This window comes from Otolemur garnettii, unplaced genomic scaffold (assembly GCF_000181295.1).
Source record: "Otolemur garnettii isolate 467f Iridium unplaced genomic scaffold, OtoGar3 scaffold00105, whole genome shotgun sequence".
Lineage (NCBI taxonomy): Eukaryota > Metazoa > Chordata > Mammalia > Primates > Galagidae > Otolemur > Otolemur garnettii.
In genome coordinates this window covers 2457034-2480177 of record NW_003852500.1, presented here as the reverse complement: position 1 = coordinate 2480177, position 23144 = coordinate 2457034, and the positions used below count along the sequence as shown (strand labels likewise).

General features: G+C 47.1%; 1 protein-coding gene across 14 annotated transcripts in view; it reads right to left on the bottom strand.

Moving 5' to 3' along the window:
- The window catches only part of MYO9B (myosin IXB), a 116695-nt gene that overhangs the window by 78162 nt on the left and 15389 nt on the right, over positions 1–23144 (bottom strand). For 13 of the 14 annotated variants that reach the window (XM_023517144.1, XM_023517133.1, XM_023517136.1 and 10 more), the window contains exon 2: positions 16668–17562. In XM_023517144.1, the coding sequence (XP_023372912.1) occupies positions 16668–17504 (837 nt within the window). In that variant the 5' untranslated portion in view covers positions 17505–17562. Of the gene's footprint in view, positions 1–16667; positions 17563–23144 lie in introns of those variants that run through there. The other variant, XM_023517146.1, reaches the window with a different exon arrangement.

The window sequence follows — 23144 nt, the reverse complement described above, 5'->3', positions numbered from 1 at the left end:
CAGTGGATTTGTCTGACTGCTCGAATGATCGGAATTATTGCTTTAGAGTTTATCATAAGGATGAGGGAGCCCTGGAGAGAAATAAAGTGAAGACCTTTTTCTTAAACACTTGGAATAAGGGATTAGGAAAGTCAAGGGCAGGACAGACCAGAAAGCTTCATTCTCAGTCATTTAATCAGACTGCTTTCTTAACACTTAGTCCCAAGGGATGGTGAACTTGAATATTTCAGTGCTTCACTTAGATATCCCACTCTCTACCTGCACCTGCACCCCAGTCCCAGGTAGCTCCAATCCCCATCCTGCCTACCCGCTGACTGCCTTGTCCTGCCAAGTATAGCAAAGTCAAGGGGTAAGGGAAGAGAAACCAAGCCCAGTGGTAATGCTAGAACAGTCACAGGAGAAGATATTACTGTCCAGAGCCACTGAACAGTGGCTTTGAATCTTTGAACACTATGCTTTGAATCTTCACAAAAGCCCTGAGAAATAAGGGCTTGTCTACTCACTAGTCAGGTGGGGAAACTGAACCCAGTGTAGAGCGGCCTGGCCCAATCCATGCAAGGCAAGGAGCTGTGTTATGTTCTGAGGTGGGCCTGGCTGGAATCCAAGGCTCTAGATTCTGCCTGGAGCTGCCAGCTACTGATGCCCACACACACCAGCAGGGTGGTAGAGGCCTGAGCTGGGGCAGCAGTGGGGATCACTTCAGAGGAAGAAACAACAGGATATGGTGACAGCGTGTACAGGGGGCCCACGACTGCTGGAGACAGCACTGCTGACAGCAATGGGGAAGTGGGAAAGGCTGTGGGTGTGAGGTCAGAGCTCAGTTTGACATGACCTCACTTTGTCCAAGATTTGCTTTGAATGCCTTGCAAATGTAGTTGGGAATCTATTGCCTAGGGATCTACAAATTACACCATGAGGGCCAAATCTGGCCTGCTGCTTTTTTTTTTTTTTTTAAATAAACATTTTTGGCCCAGCATGGTGGCTTACACCTGTAATCCAAGGCAGAGGATCATGTGAGCTCAGGAAGTGGACATCAGCCTGAGCAAGAGCAAGACCCTGTCTCTACTAAAAACAGAAAAAATTAGCCAGGTCTTTTGGTGGGCTCTTGTAGTCCTACCTACTAGGAGGGTGATGCCATGCCATTCTAGCCTGGGGCAAGAGAGTAGAGACTCTTGTCTCCAAAATAAACAGATAAATAAATACACAAATAAAATAATAAAATAAACATTTTTTTTGGGGGGGGGCAGGGTCTCATTCTATTAGGCAGGCTGGCGTGCAGTGGCATCATCATAGTTCACTGTGACCTCAAAGTACTGGGCTTGAGCAATCCTCTTGCCTCAGCCTCCTGAGTAGCTAGGACTGCAACTGGTACCACCATGCCTGGCTTATTTTTTATTTTTTGTAGAGATGGGGTCTCACTATGTTGCCCAGCCTGGTCTTGAACCCTTAGCCTCAAGTGACCCTGACACCTTGGCCTCCCAAAGTGCTGGGACTCCAGGCATGAGCCACCATGCACTGCCTTAAACTTCTAATTTTAGAAGACTTTTAGATTTATAGCAAAGTTGTAAGAATGTTACAGAGTTACTGTGTACCCAGTTTTCCTATCTTTAACATTATGGTGGGACATCTGGCACAACTAATGAACCAATACTGATATATTATTATTCACTAAAGTCTACACTTTTAACCAGTTTCCTCAATTTTTTCCTTATGTTTCTTTTCGGTCCCAAGATACTATATTATATCTAGTCATTACATCTCCTTAGTTTTCTCTAGACTGTGACAATTTCTCATACTTTGTCTTTGACACCTTGACAGGGTTTTAAAATTTTAAGAGCTTTATTGTGATATGATTGAGCAAAAAATTACATATATTAAGGACATACAATGTAATGTTTTGATATACGCATGCCTTTGGAAACAATTACTGCAAGCAGGCTAATTGACACATCTAACATCTCACATAGTTACCTTTTTTGAGGAGGCTGAGTAATATTTAAAGTCTATTCTCTTAGCAAATTTCTTGTATATGAGACATTGTTATCAGCTATAGTGACTGTGATGCACATTAAGTCTCCAGAACTTATTCATCCTAAAACTGAAAGCTTGTATCCTCTGATCAACATCTTTTCATTCCCTACCCACCCGCTCCTCTCATGTCCTCATGTCTGTTATCCTTCTATTTTCTGTTTCTGAGTTTAATTTTTAAAAATTATTATTATTGGCCAGGCACGGTGGCCCACACCTGTAATCCTAGCACTCTGGGAGGCCGAGACCAGCCTGAACAAGAGCGAGACCCTGTCTCTAAAAAAATAGCTGGATGTTGTGGTGCACACCTATAGTCCCAGCTACTCAGGAGCCTGAGGCAAGAAGATTGCTTGCGCCTAAGAGTTTAAGGCTGCTGTGAGCTATGACACCATAGCACTCTATTGAGGGCAACAAAATGAGACTGTCTCAAAAAAAAATTATTATAATTATTGTTAAGACAGGGTCTTACTTTGTCACCTGGGCTAGAGTGCAGTGGCATCATCATAGCTCACTGTAACCACAAACTCCTGGACTCTAGAGATCCTCCTGCCTCAGCCTCCTAAGTAGCTGGGACTACAGGTATGTGCCATCATGCTTGGCTAATTTTTCTGTGTTTCTGCAGAAATGGGGTCTCATATATTGTCCAGGCTGGTCTGAAAAATTCCTGGCCTCAAGTAAACATCCTGCCTCAGCCTTCCAAAGTGCTAGGATTATAGGCATGACCTACTGCTATTATTTTCTTTAGAGATAAGGTCTCACTATGTTGCCTAGGCTGGAGTGCAGTGGCTATTTATAGGTGTGTCCATGGTGCATTACAGCCTTGAACTGCTGGCCTCAAGTGGTCCTCCCACCTCAGCCTCCTGAATAGCTGAAAGTACAGGTGTGCGTCAGCATCTGCAACTCAATATTTTTAGATTCCACATCTAAGGGAGATAATGGAGTAATTATCTTTTTGTGCTTGGCTTATTTCACTGAGCATCCAACTCTAGGTTCATCCAACTTGTTGAAAATGGCAGGATTTCCTTTTTCAAGGCTGAACAATATTCAGTCATACAGTAGATCCTCTGTAAGTTGACCACCCATGGGACTTTAACGAACTGTCACTATATGGAGATGGTCAACATAAGGAACTAGGCCTACTGTACTAATATGTACCTATGGGTACACATCTGGTCTATGAAAATTAGGTCAACTTAAGGAGGTGATCAAGAACTTGAGGTATGGCTCAGCACCTGTAGCTCAGTGGCTAGGGCACCAGCCACATACATGGGGGCTTGCAGGTTCAAACCCAGCCTGGGCCTGCCAAACAATGACGACTACAACAAAAAAATAGCAAGGCGTTGTAGTAGGTGCCTATAGTCCCAGTTACTTGGGATGCTGAGGCAAGAGAATTGCTTAAATCCAAGAGTTAGAGGTTGTTGTGAGCTGTGATCTTATCTTTGTCTATACCCTTCTTTCCTCTGCAGACCTTGACTATTTTGAGAAGGACTGGTTGGGTATTTTGTAGAATATCCTTCACACTGGGTTTATCTGATATTTCTCTGCCATTGCCTATTTTTGTAAATAAAATTTCATTGGCATGTGGCCAGTCACTGGTTTAAGTACTGTCTGGCTGTGTCTGTCTGCTCTCTTAACAGTAAGCTGAATAGGTGCAAAAGAGACCCCTGTGGCTCGTAAGGCCAAAAATATCTTGTCCTTTACAGAAAGAGTTTGTAGAGCACTGGTATAAGCTATTCTATAATGACAGTTGCTTAACCCAGAATATATGCTCCAGTAGCAGCTGCTATAAACCCACTCTAGCCAATGTTATCACCACTCAACATTAATAGTATTATCAATGAACATAATGACTTTTTTTTTTTTAATTTTAGAGATAGGGTCTGGCTCTGTTGCCTAGGCTGGAGTGCAACACTGTAACCTCGAACTCCTGGGCTCAAGGGATCCTCCTGCCTTGGCCTCCCAAAGTGCTAGGATTACAGGCGTGACACTGTGCCCAGCCCATGACGAATGTTTAAAGTGGCCTTCCAGGGATATATATGATGATTTTCCAGACAAGTGGGTAGGTAAACTATTTCTGTGATGCTTGCTGCCCTTGTTTGAGAAATCCTTCTGAGAGTCCCATGGCCTATGCTTAGGCAGGACCCTGAAAGAATCCTGTGCCCCTGCTAGATCAGGAGCTTACTGGGACTCTTTGAGACAGAGATCTTCATATGTGCCTGGGGCTACCAAAGAGGCCAGTGCCTAATACATCTCATCTGCCAAGGTGGCTCCAGCCTTTGCTCTGTGGCTTTCTCTCCAATCCTCCCCTCTCTAGCTACTGATGGCAGCAAAATGTAAAACATACGGGAAGGAATGTGAGTGGTGGATGAGAGGCAGGTACCTACACGCAGCATTGTAGATGCACAGAGCTCTCTCTGCGCAGAAGTCACGTAACATAAAATTCACTTTTCATCATTTGAAGGTACAATTCGACAGCATTTAGTACACTATGTTGTGCAAATTACTGCCTCTATCTAGTTCCAGAACACTTCCATCCCCTGCCAAAAGGAAACCCTGTCCCTATTACTCACTCCCCCTCCCCAGCCCCTGGCAACTACTAATCTGCTTCCTGTCTCTCTTGATTTGCCTGTTCTGGACATTTCATATCAGTCATACACTATGTGGCCTTTGGTGTTTGGGTTCTCCTGTTAGAGGTTCATCCACTTTGTAGCCTGGATCAGTGTTTCATTCCTTTTTATGGCTGGATCATTTCCATTGAATGTGCTCCATTTTACAAAGAGGCAGCAGCAGTGACTGCTCAGCCTGCCTATGGGGTTAACTCTGATGTTGAACAATGTATAGTGCGGCATTCCCTTGGGTCCGAGACAGCCACTGGCACTGCTCTAAGCCTAGGAGGGCCACTTGATAGAGACCCTTCAATGGCCTTGACAGTTGGAATTGAGCTGCCTCCAACCACCTCCTTCTTGGGTGACTTGATCATCCCCAACTTTCCATCATGGCCTGTTTCTTGCCGTTCCTTCTCTCAGGTGCTCTTATTGGGTTCCTCCCTGTCATCTTTGGTCTTTTTTTCTGAGACAAGAGTCGCATGCTGTCGCCCTAGGTAGAGTGCTGTGGTGTCATCATGGTTCATAGCAACCTCAAACTCTTCGGCTCAAGCAATCCTCTTGCCTCAATCTCCTGAGTAGCTGGGACTACAGGTGCCTGCCACAATGCCTAGCAAGTTTTTCTATTTTTAGTAAAGACAGGGTCTTGTGTTTGCTCAGGCTGGAACTCCTGAGTTCAAGTGATTCACCTGCCTTGCCTCTCAGAATGCTAGGATTACAAGTGTGAGCCAATGCGCCTGGCCCACATCTCTGGTTTTATGTGACAGGCTTAGAACGGGCCTGGAAGCCCATTCAGGCACAGGCAGACCACCTGGGCTGTCCCTGTGGACACCCTGCCACCTCAGTGACCCCATGATGTCATCTCAGTGTTTGCTCACTCCTGGCTCTTTCATAGCCAAATATCTAAGGGCTGTTGAGCTAGACTAGCTGCTGTAAGAACTTCTCAGCCCCTAAACACCAAATGCCTGCTCAGAATCTTAGGGTGCATAGTGGTGGGAGCCACATCATGTGCTCTTTTTGTAGGAGAGACACCCTGGGTCTGTCCTCCTGATCTCCCAGCGGTGCTGCAAGTTGGCACTGAAAGGAAAGGAGGTCTTGGAGATTTAGCTAAATGATGGCAGCAATAATACTCCAGATGGAGAGTACAACACGTGCAAAGGCCCTGGGGCAGGAGCAATCAGGAGGCAGAACAGAGAGTTCAATGATTTGCTGCAGGTCAGACAGCAAGTGGGTGACTGAACCTGCATTCAAATCCCTGGGCTTCTTGACCTTTGCCCTGAACTCCTGGAGGTGGTAACTTCTGGTGGGGGTGGGGGTAAGAACAGATCAGCATTTTGTAGAACTAGGTATTCCGCAGGGGCTGTGTGAAGGGGAAGATGGCTTCATCAACATTCACACCTCCCACTAACAGCTCCCTCCATCCAGGCTGTGGCTCCCTGCAGACTGTCCAGATTTTGTTTGTTAGTCTGTTTGTTTGTTTTGAGACAGAGCCTTAAGCTATCCCCCTGGCTAGAGTGCTATGGCATCACAGCTCAAAGCAACCTCCAACTCTTGGACTCAAGTGAATCTCCTGCCTCAGCCTCCCAAGTAGCTGAGACCACAGGCACCCACCACAATGCCTGGCTTTTTTTTTGGTTTGCAGCTGTCATTGTTGTTTGGCGGGCCGGCGCTGGATTCAAACCTGCCACCGTAGGTGTATGTGGCTAGTGCCTTAGCCACTTGAGCCACAGGCGCTGAGCCTGTCCAGATGTTTAGACCAGATTCAGACCCTAAACTAGAGCAGGTTTCTCAGTCTCTGCAGTACTGACATCTGGGGAGGAGTCATTCCTTACAGAGGGGGCCGTCTTGCATACTACGGGGCAGTTAGCAGCATCCTGGCCTTGGCCCACCAGATGCCAACAGCATCCTTCCTCCCCCAGCTATGAAGACCAAAAGTTATCTCCAGAAAGTGCCAAACATTCCCTGGTGGTAGCATCAGCCCTGGGTGCGAACCACAACCTCAAAGTCAGTTCACAAATCAGCTAACTAAAATCCTGTATTATTATATCTGTAAAGGGTGGGGTCTGCTGGAATGGGCTCTGTCCTGGATAATCACTAGGAAACAAAACAGCAGGCGGCAGGCTCTGTGGTTGATTGATGCTTGTCTACGCCCCTGTCCTGGCAAACAGCGAGGCAGATGTCTCAAACAGACAGATGAGTACCCTGTCACCATAACCCCAGTGCAGCAAAATCCCTAGATCATCTGCCAAGGGTGGTAGGCGTGACAGAGGTGTCCCAGACGTATGCTTTGGCTTTTAATCAACTCTTTCTCTAAATTCCGAGATCTTTTTTGTTGGTTCTTAAAATATACCCCATAATTTCACTCTTCTCTCAGATGCAGCATTCCCCAAAATATAACTTTCCCTTTTGTCTAAAATAGCTTTAGATCATCTCAAAGCACCAGGGCTCTGCTCTTTTAAATGGCTGGCCAAAAAGGGAGGCTTGGCGTGTGCAGGGCACAGGAGGGCTGGGGAGCACCAGGCAGAGGTGGTGGGTGCTGCTTCTGCCTGGCCCATCATCACCGCTTCTGACCCTCCTTGATGATCCCACAGGCCTCTTTATTAAAGGCCACTTCCAGCTGTCGGGCATCTCCATCCTCTCTGTACCCCTCCAAGGACACTCTTCCACTCTGCTGTAGCCTTGGCTTTTTACATTGGTGGGATCTCCCTACTGTCTGCCAAGCCTCTCTGTTCCCTCCTTCCCATCCAGGTCACTTTCACAGCTGCTCCTGTGGATTGTTATGTCCTTGTGGTGGGCTGGGTACACCCAGGATTGTTGGTTTGTTTTAGGAGCCAAGGAGAAGGCAAGGGGTCTGGGAACACTGCCCTTTTACACTGACCACTGCCTTGTCCCTGACTGTCACCCACCCAACCCAGGAAGCTTGTCCTGATAATGGTCTCTCCGGCTTAATCATCTCTCTGGAGCTGTGAGCTTCAAGGCATCCTTGGAGCTTCTAGTTAGACATCATACACCCCAGATGCAGCTTCCTCCTGGGGGGTTCACGGCTCAGGGCATGCACTTTCAATCCGGACCATCAGTTTCAGGGCCTACATGCTGACACAATTGGGAAGAATGGCTGGCACTGAGCATCAGGGAAGGACACTGGCAGGAGACTCCAGGAGGCTATAGAAGTCTTGCTTGGTGTCTCTGGGCCCGCCTGTTCCACTGTCCTCTTCCCATGGGTATGTAGTAACTATGTGTCCTGTAGGTAGGACACAAGCAACCTCAGGACCCAGGAGGCTGCTGGAAATTCTTTGAGGGCCAGAGCTGGGTAACATTCAGCCACATGAGGGTACAGACAGGGTGAAGACCCCACATAGCCCCCAGTTATGCTCAACCAGAGTCTAAATGTACCAGCTGTAAAACCACTCCCAGCTGCCTGTCAGGCACATAGTGAGGGAGGAGGATCACTTGAAGTCAGAAGTTTGAGACCAGCCTGGGCAACATAATGAGACCCCCATATCTACCAAAAAATATAAAAATTAGTCAGGTGTGGTGATGCGTGCCTGCAATACCAGCTACTTGGGAGGCTAAGACAGGATTGCTTGAGCCCAAAAGTTGGAGATTGCAGTGTGCTAGGATTTTTACCCCTGCACTTCAGCCTGGGTGATGACAGAATGAGACCCTGTCTCCACAAAAATAGTCACCCCAAAGAAGATGAGAATGGAATCAATGACAAAGTCTAGTGCACATGAAGTAGTACTTATTATCAGAAGATTGCTAAAGCTCTCTTTTTTTGACAGATGGTTTTGCTCTGTCTCCCAGGCTGGAGTATAGTGGTATCATCTTAGCTTACTATAACCTCAAACTCCTGGCCTCACATGGTCTTCCCACAGCAGCCTCCCCAGTGATGGGATTACAGGTGTGTACCTCCATGCCTGGCTCCAACCAAAGCACTTTGTTTTTATTCTTTGCAAGAAAACCCAAGAAGGGTGTCACTTCAAAGCTCTGGGGGTTCTAAAATCAGGGATAGATTTTGGCAATGTCACCCAACTTGTTCTAAGACGTCGTTCAAAGTCTATCTGGAAGACCAGACTTGTAAAACCCAATCATGGCATGCAGGTGCGTAGCGCTGTCAGCGACACAAGGACATGTCTGGCTGTGAGTGAGCAGTAACTATTCACCAGGCCCTGTCTGGGTGAGGTGCAAGAAGTGGCACCAGCCATCTCCCCTAGGGATGTACTAGGGCATGTCTACACCCTAAGCAGGTTGCCAGAGAGGACTCTGCTCTTCTCCTACCCAGGGGTCTGCTTGGTTAACTCCGTGATAGTCACCAGGGACCTTAAATTTATGTGTGCCACAATCCCCCAAAACATTGTCACTGATAGGGAGATACTGACCTGGCCCAGGGAGGGAGGGAGGACAGTGCCTAAGAAAACCCAATTGAATACTCAGCCATGAAAAGGAATGAAATGCTGATACAAGTGTTGAATGGAGAAGCAAAATACAGTCCTTCCATCCAATGGGATGTTTACTCAGCCATATAAGGGAACAAAGCACTGACTACCTGCTACAACAGGGACAAACCTCAAAAACACAAGGCTGAGTCAAAGAGGTCAGACACCAAAGGCCGTATATGATTCCATTGATATGAAACATCCAGAACAGGCAAATCCACAGAGACAGAAAGCAGATTAGGGGCTGCCAGGGCCCGGAGAATGGGAGTGACTGTTAATGGGTTTCCTATTGGGAAGGATGAAATGTTTTGGAACTAGACAGAGGTTATGGGCTGCTTAACCCTATAATAAATCCCACTGAATCATGCACTTTAGGTAAACTGTATCTCAATAAAGCTCTTAAATGAAAACCCCAACCACAGAGACAGACATGGGAGGTGGCCCACACTTGGTTCCAGAACATTCTTCTTCTTCTTCTTTTTTTTTTGAGACAGAGTTTCATTATGTCGCCCTCAGTAGAGTGCCGTAGTGTCACAGCTCACAGCAACCGCAAACTTTTGGGCTTAAGCCAGAGGTTCTCAACCTTCCTAATGCCACATCCCTTTAATACAGTTCCTGTCTGTCGCGACCCACAGGTTGAGAACTACTGGCTTAAGTGAGTCTCTTGCCTCAGCCTCCCAAGTAGCTGGGACTACAGCACCTGCCACAACACCTGGCTAGTTTTTCTTTTTTTTTTTGTAGTTGTCATTGTTGTTTAGCTGGCCCAAGCTAGGTTTGAACCCATCAGCCTGCGTATATGTGGCCAGAACCTTCTATCTCTGCAAACCTGGCTGAATGGCTTTGTCTGTGTGCCTCAGTTTCCTTGCATGTCAGGTGGGGGTGGTCGGTCTCCCCAAGTCAGGATGCAGTGGTGACATATATGAGATGATGTCCCTGATACCAGGAAGAGGTTGGCCCATCTATGCCTTGCTGGACAGACTGGGGCAGGCAGGAGAATATGGCCTTGGCAGATGTCTTTGAAGGCAGAGGTCAATGTGGATTGAATGCACCCTGGTCTAGGTGATCTGCCTGTTTGGGCCTGGCCCGGTGCTTATTGTGGGTGGTAACAACAGAGCCGGCAGCCAGGCTGGTGTGGGAGGGGCTGGGTGAGTCTGGGGTCATGTGATCCTAGGTTTGTGGGACCCCTACAGACAAGTTCATCCAGGGGGCCACAGAGGCAGGTCCAGGGCAGCGGCGAGCTCTATCACCCCTCATTGGTCCTTCATTGAACTGTCCCTGGTAATAGGTGCTACTTCAGGTGAGCTTGGCTCCCCTCAGGGGTGTCTTTGTGCACCCAGCACCTTGTCACCGTATCCTGGTATGTGCCAGGCCACTAGGGCCCGATGGGAAAAAGCCTGAGTAAGCATCCTCATTTCATTTCTGCTTTCAGAATTAAAGCTCCAGGCACGCTGACAGATGCCGTAGCCCTTGGCTATGTGTAGTTCAGGACAAAGAGAACCCCAGCTTTTGGCCCCCAATCTCAACCTGCTTGTAGGAGGGCAACATAGTGAGTCCCTGTAAGTCTCTGAGGCTGTGAGAGAAGGGAGAGGAGCATGTTCTGGGTGTGCTTTGAAGCACCTTCCATGGCTGATGCTCCAGGTTGTTCTGTTTAGAGCCCCCACGGTGGGCAGTGGATCCCAAGCCACCTCCCTACCCTGGTAAATCTACTTGCTGTACCTTTGGTGGTTTTCTGGTCAGAGACAACAAATACTGCAAATACTCCCAGCGCCACCACCCGGGGCCCACTGCTTGGGGGAGGTGATAGCAACAGTTAACTACAGGGTGGGCAGATCAGCTGATTGTAACCTGCTTTCCGAAGTGCTTCCTTCCTGTTTTCTGGTCAACACTTGCACAGAGAGGCTGCAACTAGGATGGGGGGTGGAGGGATGCCTGGTAACACCCAAACCTCAGAACAACTCAACTTCTCCTTTCAGGGAGCTAAGAAAAAGTCCCAATTAACACAGCAAGTTGCACCAATCACTGGTCTTCTATGGTCCCAGGCTGGATGAGAGAGATCTTTCACCAAAATGCAGAGAAGCTGGGCTCAGGCCAGGTTCAAAACCCGGTCTGGCGGTGGCTGTGATGTGGCCTGGGGAATCCACTTGCAATAGGTTCACTTGTGGCCCTCCCCAAGAGATAAGCAAGTGCCAACCCTGGGAACCTGTGAATTCGACCTCATTTCTTTTTTTTCCTTTCTTTCTTTCTTTTTTTTTTTGAGACAGAGTCTCACTGTATCGCCCTTGGTAGAGTGCTCTGGTGTCACAGCTCACAGCAACCTCAAACTCTTGGGCTTAAGCGATTCTCTTGCCTCAGCCTCATGAGTAGCTGGGACTACAGGTGTCTGCCACAACGCCCAACGACTTTTTTTGTTCCAGTTGTCATTGTTGTTTAGTGGTTTGGGCTGGGTTTGAACCCACCACCCTTGGTGTATGTGGCTGGCGCCATAACCACTGTGCTACAGGCGCCAAGCCTCGACCTCATTTCTAAACAGCATCTTTGCAGGTGTAATTAAGGCAAGAATCTCAAGATGAGATCATTCTGGATTTAGGGTGAACTTCAAGTCCAATGACAAGCATCCTCAAAGGGAGAAGCACACACAAGAGAGGAGGTCAGATGACAATGGAGTGGAGGACTGGAGTGATGTGGCCACTAAGCCAGAGAATAGCAACAACCACTGAAGCCATCATAAGCCAAGACAGGCCTGAGATAGCTTCTCCCTTAAAGCCTCTAGAAGGATCAGTCCTGATGACACCTGGATTTCAGATTTCTAGCTCTTAGAATTGTGAAAAAATAAATTCCTGCTTGTTTTATCCACCCAGTTCATGATACTTTGTTACAGCCACCTTAGGAAACCTGCACATACACATGTTCCCCCGGGGCTCAGTTTCCTCATCTTTAAAATGGGCAGATCTGCTATGATGACTCAGAGAAATGATGGATGAAAACCATGAAGCCATCCGGGCACAGTAGCTCATGCCTGTAATTCTAACACTCTGGGAGGACAAGGCAGTGGACTGCCTGAGCTCACAGGTTCGAGACCAGGGCATTGTGGCCTGCAAGTCCTAGCTACTTAGGAGGCTGAGATAAGAGAATCCTTTGAGTACAAGAGTTTGAGGTTGCTGTGAACTGTAACGCCATAGCACTCTACCAAGGGTGACAAACAGATACACTATATCAAAAAAACAAAACAAACAAAAAAACGCCAGTGGGCCTGAAAGATAACTATCTTTGTTATTAGAAAACAGCCCTTGGGTTTGCAGAATGGTTGGAACTTAACAGATAATTTCTAAACACTCAGCACCTGAAATGAAAAGGGATTGTCTCCTATGAAAGGACTGAAAGGCAGCGGTTCTCACCCAGCAGTGATTCTGTTCCCAGGGGACACTGGTAATGGCGGGGGACATTTTTGGTTGTCACACTTGTATCTGTGTGTATAGGGTGCTACTGGCATTCCTGGGTGGAGGCCAGGAATACTGCTCAACACCCTCTGATCACAGGCCAGCCCCCAGCCCAGAGAATGATCCAGCCACAAAGTTCAGCAGCACTGAGGCTGAGAAACCCAGATCTAGCTGAGACAACCTTACTCCTTTGCAAATAGTCACCTCGGGAAGCATGTTTATTGCCGACATGGATTTGGCTCAAGGCCCATTTGGAATGTGGCGTGGGCACCACCCTAGAGTGGCTTGGAACTGCTGGAGAAAACCGGCCTCACTGCCTCCTGCTTCTAAGGCCCCAAGGAAGCAGCCTGGTGAAATCAGGCATCTGACTCACAGGGTGACTAATTGTTGTTGATGACATCTAGGAGAGTATGCTGGCATGGAGGCTGGAGTAAACTTTGCCAGACATGAGGGGAGAAATCACAGGGCCCCAGGAGTGTCTGCTGATTTGGGGTGAACTTCAGTGGCCAAGACACCAAATGGCACCAACTGGTACTCCATGGGGACAGCTGTGGGGTGACCTGTGTCCCCTCCCCTGCCAGAAAGCTATGTCCACATCCTCAACCCTGCAACCTGTGAATGTTACCTTGTGTGGAAACAGAGTCTTGGAGATGTAATTAGTTAGGATAAACTCATAATTGAAGGAGGATGGACCCTAAAAAAATGAGCAGGTGGCTCAGCGCCTGTAGCTCAAGTGGCTAAGGCGCCAGCCACATACACCAGAGCTGGTGGGTTCAAATCCAGCCTGGGCCTGGCAAAACAACAATGAGAACTCTAACCAAAAAATAGCTGGGCGCTGTAGTGGGTGGTTGTAGTCCCAGCTACTTGGGAGGCTGAGGCAAGAGAATCACTTAAGCCCAGGAGTTGGAGGTTGCTGTGAGCTGTGATGCTGTGATGCTGTGGCATTCTACCCAGGGTGACAGCTTGAAGCTCTGTCTCAAAAAAAAAAAAAAGAATGGAGTCCTTATTATAAGAAAATCAGGTAAAGACACAGGAAAAGTACCTGTGACAACAGACATGGGAATGGTGCAGCCACAAGCCAAGGAATGCCTGGAGCCACAAGAGCAGCTGGAAGAGACCAGGAAGGACCTTCTCCCTGAGTCTTTGAAGGGAGTGTGGCCTATTTCTGGCTTCTAGAACTTTGAGAGAATCAATTATTGTCGTTTGAGGCCTCTGAGCCTGTGGAACATTGTTGTAAGAGCCATAGGAAATTCATCTCTGCCCTGGAGGTCCAAGGGGTTGGGGCCACGGAGATGGTACAGAGTTCGGGAGAATGTGGAGCCTGAACTGAGACTCCAGGTGGCATTCTGCCTTCTGGTGTGTCATGTTGTGATCTCGGAGTCAGGTGTGTACTTCTTTGAGGCTTGAGGTGTTCACCTGCCTGTCTGGTTCTGGGAAGACTCATTTAGCAAAATGCTTTTGATCCAGTAAATGTCGGGGGAGGGGTCCATCCTCATTTGCATACTGTATTTCTAATGTCACTGCTTTAACCTGGATATGGAAGCTTTGGCCTATAGCTCCACTGTGACCCCTGGTCATCTGCTAGGGAGACAGTAATGCCACTTTGGCTGAGTCTTGGAACTGGGATGATCAGAGTGGCCTCGGATCCCATGAGCCAGGTTGAGTCCAGCCTCGGCTCAGAACATCTATGGCTCATCTGAATTGATTCTGGCCACCACAGAGCCTTGTACCTTTATTAGCACCTGACATGCAACAAATGTGTGCACAGTATTTGTGGAATGAGTGGATGGTCTGGACAGGTCAGGTAACAACACATGTAGGGTGAACCATATTAAAAAGGAAAATGTATATTCTGTGGCCAAATTGCTCAGTGCTTTCTAAAAAGTTTATGCAAAAAAAAAAAATGACAATGAATCTTTCTATTTTATAGGAGAAAACAAAAACAGACTACATCTGTTAGCCCAAGGCAGTATTATGACCCCTGTTAATGTCTTGCTGATGATCTCAGAAAGTAAGAGGAACTGAAATGTATTCCTCAGGCCTGCCTAGATATGATTTCAGAGAATCTGGGGGGAACCAGCAAAAGGCCAGAGGTCAATGCTCCAGGGAAGGTATGGGGACTCCCCAAACCCAATTCCCTCCTACCACTGAGGGGGAGGTGTTTCAGGATCCTACAGATGGAGAAACTGTGATACATCTATTTAATGGGCTATTATTCAGCAATAAGAAATGACCTCTTGAGCTATGAATAGACAGGAAAGAACCTTAAATGCACATTGCAAAGTGGAAGAAGCCAATCTGAAAAGCCTACCTCCTGGCTGGGTGTGGATGTCATGCCTATAATCCCAGGGCTTGGGAGGCCAAGGGTAAAGGACTGCTTGTGGCCAGGAATTTTTGCCAGCCTGAGCAAAAGAGCGAGATTAGGTCTTTACAAAAAAATGAAAAAATTAGCCTGGCATGGTGGTGTGTGCCTACAGTCCTAGATACGCAGGATGATTGCTTGAGCCCAGAAGTTCAAGGTTCAGTGAACTATGTTGGAACCACTGCACTCCAGATTGGGTGACAGAGCCAGACCCCATCTCTTAAAAAAAAGGTTACATACTGTATGATTTCAATTATAGTACAACCTCTGTGAAGTTGACCACTCAAAGGATTGTAAGTTGACCACCCAAGGGACCATAACAAACTGGTCAATATACAGAGGTGGTCACCATAAGAACTAGGCCTACTGTACATGTGGTGCCTATCTGGTCTATGAAAATTAGGTCAACTTAAGGAGGCAGTCAACTATGGAGCTTCTACTGTATGGGAAGGACATTCTGAAAAAAGGCAAACAATGGAGACAGTGAAAAGATCATTGATTGCCTAAGGTTAGCAGGGAGGGAAGGATATATGAATGGAACACAAGAGGATTTTTAGGGCAGTGACACTGCCCCATGTGATGCTATAATGGGGGGGACATGTCATTATATGTCTCTCCAAACTCATAGAATGTACAACACTAAGAGTGAACCCTAAAGTAAACTCTGGAATTAGTGAAGAACAACGTATCAGTAAGGACATGAATCAATCATAACAAACATACCACTCTAGTGCAAGATATATGCATATATATATATATGTATAGTAGAGGAAGCTGTGAGGTGGGAGGGGCATAGGGGAACTATCTGCTCACAAACCTAAAACTGCTCTAAAATATAAAGACCATTTTAAAAAACCAACAGACCCCAAACCCAGAGGTGCAGACATCTGAGACCATAAGCTACCTGGCCCTCAGCAGGTGATAATGGCTGCATTACGTCTGGAGACACAGGGGGGTGTGTTGCCCAAAAACTCCCAGAGAGAGGAGGGATGTTGTGTGGTTGCTTCTGCCACTCTGCAGCCAAAGGCTCACCCATAGGGATACTGGTGAGTGGGCAGGGAGTGTCGGAGGCGGGGGAGTCCCTCTTTTGTTACTTCTACAGTGCCACCAACCAGCACCCCCTGCTCTGTGGCAACACCTGCTGTCCTCCTCCACCCCCCTGTGCCTGCCATTTGCCTTGCTGTGAAGCATTTCTTGAATCATTGGTTTCAGGATACCAGCCTTTTCTTTCCAGGACCCTTTAGGCACCAAAGGGGTATTAATCATGCCTTTTCATTTTCTGCATCCTGATGCTCTGCTTTCTGGGGACTGGCTTGCCTCAGAGGGATGGGATTAGCCAATTCCTAAAGATAGTCCAGGACTCACCTTCCATATGCAAACCAACCAATTCAAAGCTCACACTTTGGCCACCTCCTCAGTTGGGCTCTCACACTCCAGGCCACTACCCCTCTCCTCTCATCACTGTGAGTCCAGTCACTTGACAACTACAGGCAGCCTATATGCACCATATGCCGCTGAAATGTTTCAACCAAGCCAATCCTATACCTGCTTCCCCCTGCCTCACCAATTCCTTTGCATGAAAGCCACAATAAAGGCTACTGCCCAGCCTCCTGACCAATCTTTGTGCTTCCCCCTGTGGCCAAGAGTGATATTACTCTTGCGAACATTGAGTAACTAACTCTTTCCAAGGGTAGTCATCTCCTGACCTGTTGCCCTGGCCCTATGTGATGACAACAATTATAAAACCTGTATTTTAAAAACAAAGGCTTCCTCCCACCAAAGAAGTGGCTCCCCCACTCACCTCCAGCACCGGGCCAGCACCCAGGATGGTCCTCTCCACGCCGCTAGCATAGCCTTTCTGGCTAAGGGCAGTGAGGCAGTGGATGAGAAAGTTGGTACTCTGGGTCTTGCCAGAGCCACTCTCACCCGAGATCACAATGCACTGGTTCACGCGCTTCCGCAGCATGGCATAGTAGGCCACGTCAGCCAGTGCAAAGACGTGTGGCTCCAACTTGCCCAGCTGTTGGTTTTCATACATTTTCACGTACTTGGGATTGTAAATGGGGAGGAACTTGAAGGGGTTAATGGCAACCAAGATGCTTCCTGCATACGTGTAGATCTTCTGCTGCAGGAAGCGGTGCTTCAGGTTCTTCAGGAGGTTGTCCTCAGTCAGCTCAGGGAGGTTGCACAGGTCATCAAAGTCTGCCTGCTGCCGTGGCAGGAGGCCACGCTCCATCAGCCGCCGGGTGGCTGTGGCCTGGGCCACCAGCTGCATGTGCACATACTTGATGGTGCCATCTGCATTGCGCTCCTGAAGTAGGAAGTAGTAGCCATCTTCCTGTGGGTGCTCGTCCTGTGCCCGCCGGGGCCACAGCAGCACTCGGTGCACTGGTGAGTCGTTGGCATCCAGCACCCACTCCTCGCCGCCCGACTCTTTGACTTCCACCAGCACATAGCACTTGGTGCCATCCAGCCGCAGGCTGGCAATGGCATCCTTGATGACATCCGAGGTGGTGCTGTCTTTGGTTGCAGTCACACGGCACGAGGACTGGCTCTCGGTAGTGGACAGCTGTGGGTAGATATGCAGGTGGTAGGCCTGCTCCCAGCAGCCAGAGCTGCCCGCCTCTTTCACACTCATCCTGCCGGCAGCCTGGCTTCAGCATGCCTCCCGGGCTTGGGGTATGTGTTTTCTGGAGCTGGAAGGGAGGTCAGAATCAGGCACAGTCAGAGTAGCAAGGAGGGAGGGTGCTGGGTGAGGCTGGAGTCCCCTGTGCCTGACTGGGCTCTTCTGTTAGACAGAGGTGACTAGTTAAGGCATCTCTCTCTTTTTTTGTTGTTGTTGCTGCAGTTTGGCTGGGGCCAGGTTTGAACCCATCACTCTTGGTATATGGGGTCGACGCTCGACGCACTGAGCCACAGGTGCCTCCCTCTTTTTGGTTTCTATATTTTTTAAGAGACAGGGTCTTTTTCTGTCACCCAGGCTAGAGTCCAGTGTTGTGGTCATATCTCACTGCAGCCTATGCCTCCTAAGCTCAACTGATTGTCCTGCCTCTACCTCCTGAGTTGCTGGAACTACACATGTGTACCACTATGTCAAGCTAAGTTTTTTTTTTTTTGTACCTGTAGAGACAGTGTCTTGCTATGTTGCCCAGGCTGGTCTCAAACTCCTGGCCTCAAGTGATCTTCCTACTTTGGCATCCCAAAGAGATTATAGGAGCAAGCTGTTGTGCCCAGCCTTTCTGTCTGTCCTTAAGTGTGACGTCTGACCCAAAGATTGTGGCTCTCATGGGTGGTATTGCCAGATACTCCTCAAGATCAGCCTCCCTGGTGGTGCCCATAGCCCCAGCTACTTGGGAGGCTGAGGCAAGAGAATCACTTAAGCCCAAGAGTTGAAAGTTGCTGTGAGCTATGGAACCACGGCACTCTACCCAGGGTGAGAGCTTGAGACTCTGTCTCAAAAAAAAAAAAAAAAGAAAAAAGAAAAAAAGACCAGCCTCCCCACTGACTCTGCTCTGTCTCAGGCCCACCAAAGGGCAACCTCTCCACCCTGAAGTCCAACAGGCACAGCCATCTCTCTCTGCTGAGCCTTTCTCAGCCCACATCCTTCTGGCCTATAGTCTCTGACAAAACTTCATCTGGCAGCTCCCCAAGCAGATGAAAGCTTAGCCTCACAGGCCTTGGCAACACACCGGGGGCAGCAAAAGGTGTATAAGGATGGACAAGACTGAACCTGTCTCAAAAATCTGGATCCTCAAAACCCCGTGATCCCCAAAACTCAACTGAGGAGGATGAACTCAGAGAGAACCACCAAGAAGGCCCTGGAGAGAACAGCTCAGAGCACATTTGCTTCTGGAAGCTACAACTCTAGTCTGCTGGGGAGAAGAGCATCGGTCAGACCCCAGGTGGGGGAATCCTACAGGGCAAGTGGCCAGTTCTCCCAAGACTGCCAAGGTCATGAGTAGCAAGACCCAGGAGGTATCCTGGACCAAAAGAGACTCAGTGCAATGGTACACTCTGAAAGTGATCCTTGACCAGCGAGGGGACGTGAATGGAAGAATTCATTACATGGAAATAATGTACATTGTTAGCAATAATATTCAATAATTTATACCAATTAATATTAATGTTGGCTAATAGCAGTGTACCTATGTCAATTTCCTTTTTCTAAATTCTAAAATTATTTAACTAATTTTTTTAGAGACAGGGTTGTCCAGGCTGGTGAATTCCTGGGCTTAAGTGATCTTCCTGCCTCAGCCTCTCAAGTAACTGGGACTAGAGGACACAACTATCTTTTTATGTTTTGTAGTGATGATATCTTGCTATGTTGCCTGGGCTAGTCTCTAATTCTTGGTCTCAAGTGGTCCTCCTGGCTTGGACTCCCAAAGTGCTGGCATTACAGGCATGCACCACCATACCCAGCTAAAGCTGATATCAATTTCTTTGTTGTGACCAAATGTGCCCTGACAATGTAAGATATTCATATTTGGGGAAGTTAAATGAGGGGTGTAGGGGCCCTCTGTACTAGCCTTATGATTTTTCTATAAATTTCAAATTATTCCAACAGAAAGGTTTATTTTTTAAAAAATGCATTTGCTTCTGAAGGATGCAGGGAAAAGAAAATGCACCTGAAGCTGGGGACACCTGGCTGGTGTCTTAGAGCAAGAGGCACAAATGCAACATGGGAGACAACCAAGGATGGTGGAGAGCATAAAGGTAAGTGAAACCATGGTTCAAAGCCCAGTAGGAGAGGCTACTGAGCAAACAAATGTGAGAGCATGTCAAGTTAAATGGCAAACACCTGGAGCCATTATCCGTGAAGGCCAGGACAGGGGCAGCAACATCTAAGAGGGATTCTGAAGGATGTCAGAGGCGTCCATTTACCAGGCAGGCAAAAAGAGGGAAGAGGGTGTGATAAGCCCATGGCCTGTTTTTATAAATAAGGTTTTATTGGAAGGCAGTCTTACCCATTCATTTAGATCTTGTCTGTGGTTGCTTTTGCTACAACAGCAGACTGGAAGTCTTATCAAAGACTGCATAATATTACAGCCTGTAAAGCCTAATATAAGACCACCCAGCCCTTTATAGAAAAGGTTTGATGACCTCAGCCCTAAAATGAAAGCATGAGTAGGCACCGTGAATGTGAGAGGCCAGGGGCACCAGAAGCTGAGATGATTCAGGTGTAGAAAAGAGGAGTCCTGCAGAAGTGTTAGTAAGGCAGAGGAAAGGTGAGGATGAAAAAATACTGTAACTCAGGAGCCTGCTGTAATAGTTCACATGGGGTAGGCAGTGGCAATATACAAGAAGGTTGGGGGAGGTGAAATATTTAATCTTTAAACCTTTTCTCCAAGCCAGGCATGGTGGTGCACACTTGCAATCCTTGTGTCTCAAGAGGCTGAGGTAGGAGAATTGCTTGAGTCCAGTTCAAGGCTACAGTGAGCTATGATCATGCTACTATACTCTAGCCTGGGCTACAAAAAGCAAAGAACCTCCCCCTCTACCACTAACAAAAAACCCCTTAACACTTTTCCCTAAATTACTAAGTAACTGCAGTATATTTTCTTCTGATTGACTAGATAAAAGCTATATATAGTCTAATAAAATTTAGGTTGTACTGTACATTTAGTTGTAAATTCTAAATCTTTTCCTTTTTTTTTTTTGAGAGTCTCAGGCTGTCGCCCTGGGCAGAGTGCTGTGGCATCACAGCTCACAGCAACCTCAAACTCTTGGGTTTAAGCGATTTTCTTGCCTCAGCCTCCCAAGTAGCTGGGACTACAGGTGTCTGCCACAATGTCTAGCTATTTTTTGGTTGTAGTTGTCATTGTTGTTTGGCAGACCTGGGCTAGATTCGAACCCACCAGCTCTGGTCTATGTGGCTGGTGCCCTAGCCACTGAGCTGTGGGTGCTGAGCCCCTAAATCTTTTCTTGATATGTTAGTACATGTGAACAATTCTCTGGGTCATGTGATAAACTTTTGATAGCATGGATTTTTTTTTTTTTTTTTTTGAGACAGAGTCTCACTCTATTTCCCCAGCTAGACTGCCGTGGCAGTAGCTTAATTTGCAGCAACCTTGAACTCCTGGGCTCAAGTGATCTTCCTTCCTCAGCCTCCTGAGTAGCAGGGAATACAGGTACATGCCACTGTGCCTGGCTAATTTTTCTATTTTTGGTAGACACAGGGTCTTGTTCTTGCTCAGGCTGGTCTTAAACTCCTGGTCTCAAGCTATCCTCCCACCTCAGCCTCCCAAAGTGTTAGGATTACAGGCATGAACCAATGAGCTTGGCCAACAGGATGGGTTTTTTTTTTTTTTTGCAAGCTGTCGCCTTGCTATTTTTCGCCCAGCTATTTTTCAGTTGCAGTTGTCATTGTTGCTTAGCAGACTCAGGCCAGGTTCAAACCCGTCACCCTAGGTGTATGTGGCTGGCACACTTGCTGACTAGGGTGGACTTTTAATAGCTTCTTAGGATTCCACAGTACACAAAGGAAGCACAAGATAATGTGATTATTCTGCTACTATTGGCCATTTGGTTTCCAACTTCTTGTTACCATTCAGGGATTCTCCTGGGACACACATCCTTTTTTTTTTGTTGTTTGTTTTGTTTTGTTTTTTTAGACAGAGCGTCACTATGTCACCACTGGTCGAGTGCCATGGTGTCACAGCTCACAGCAACCTCAAACTCCTGGGCCTAAGTTATTCTCCTGCCTTAGCCTCCCAATTAACTGGGACCACAGGCATCTGCCACAACACTCAGCTATTTTTCATTGCAACTGTCATTGCTGTTTGGCAGGCCAGGGCCGGATTCAAACCCGCCAGCTCCGGTGTATGTGGCTGACCCAAAGGTGCTGAGCTGGGACACACATCCTTCCATGCATCTCTGAGCATTTCCTTGGGATCAACTCTTTCATGTGGACACAAATATTGCTAAATCTCTTGATTCAAAGAGTCACATTATTCTTCAGAAAAACTATATGAAATAAGGTAGCTTAGCTTATGCGCTTTGAAAAACACTTTGGCAGTTTCTTTAACATTAAACCAATTCCACTCTTAGGAGTTACTCAAGAGAAATGAATCAGAAACTTCAGACACCCATGGCAGTATTACTTTGAAGAGTCCCAAACTGGAAACAATCTGAATGTCCATCAACTGGTGCTCAGATAAACAAACTGACCACATAGTGGAACACGACTCAGCAATAAGAAGGAACCAACCTCTAATACTCACAACAACACAGAACCAACTCAGATTCGTTGTGCTAAGGGAAAAAAGTGTGACAAAAGGAGTACATACAGACCCAGCAATTCCACTCCTAGGTACAGACCCAAAAGAACTGAAAAAAGTGACTCAAATCCTGTATATCAAGGTTTACAGCAGGACTATTCACAATTGCTAGAAGGTAGAAACAACCCAAATATCCATCAGCAAATGGATAAAGAGAATGTGGCCCAGCCATACAACAGAATATTACACAGCCACAAAAGGAACGAAGCACTGATCCATGCTGCAGTGCGAATGAAACCAAAAGAGATTATGTAGAGTGAGAGAAGACAGTCACAAAGACCATATACTACATATTGTGATTTATCTGAAATGTCCAGAAGATGAAATCTGTAGAGAGAGAAAGGACATTAGTGGTTGCCAGTGGCTGGAGGAGGGGAAAAAGGGCGTGACTGCTAGTGGGGACAGGTTTCCTTTTGGTAATGAAAATGTTCTGAAATCAGATAGAGCTGGTGGTTGCACGACATTACGAGTATACAAAATGCCTCTGAATTGTGTACTTTAAAAGGTTAACCTTATGTTATGTGATTTCCCTCAATACAATTCTAAAGATTAAGAGTCCACACCATAATTCCATATATATAAAATTCTAGAAAATGCAAACTAACCTATAGAGACAGAAAGGTAATCAGTGGCTGCTTGGGGGTAGGAGGTAAGGAGAGATGACAAGGGGGGCCTGGGGATGCTTTGTGGGTGACTAATGGCTTAGTCTCAGTGGTGGGCTAGCTGTTTACACAAATTACAACTGAGCAAACTGTATACTTTTCAGCAGTGCACTTTATTATGCAATAATTACACCTCAATAAAACTGTTTAAAAATTATGTGGTTTATGAAAAAACGCACTTCCCTGGGAGTTTTTTATTTTAAAACTTCATGCTCTAGTTTCAAAACATTTATGCCTTGATCCCAGGCACTGAGTTCCTAGGATAGCAGAACAAGAAAATAGCTGTGAACCCTCAAGTGCCTCAGGGGTTCAAAGATGCTACACGGTGCTGCTTACCTG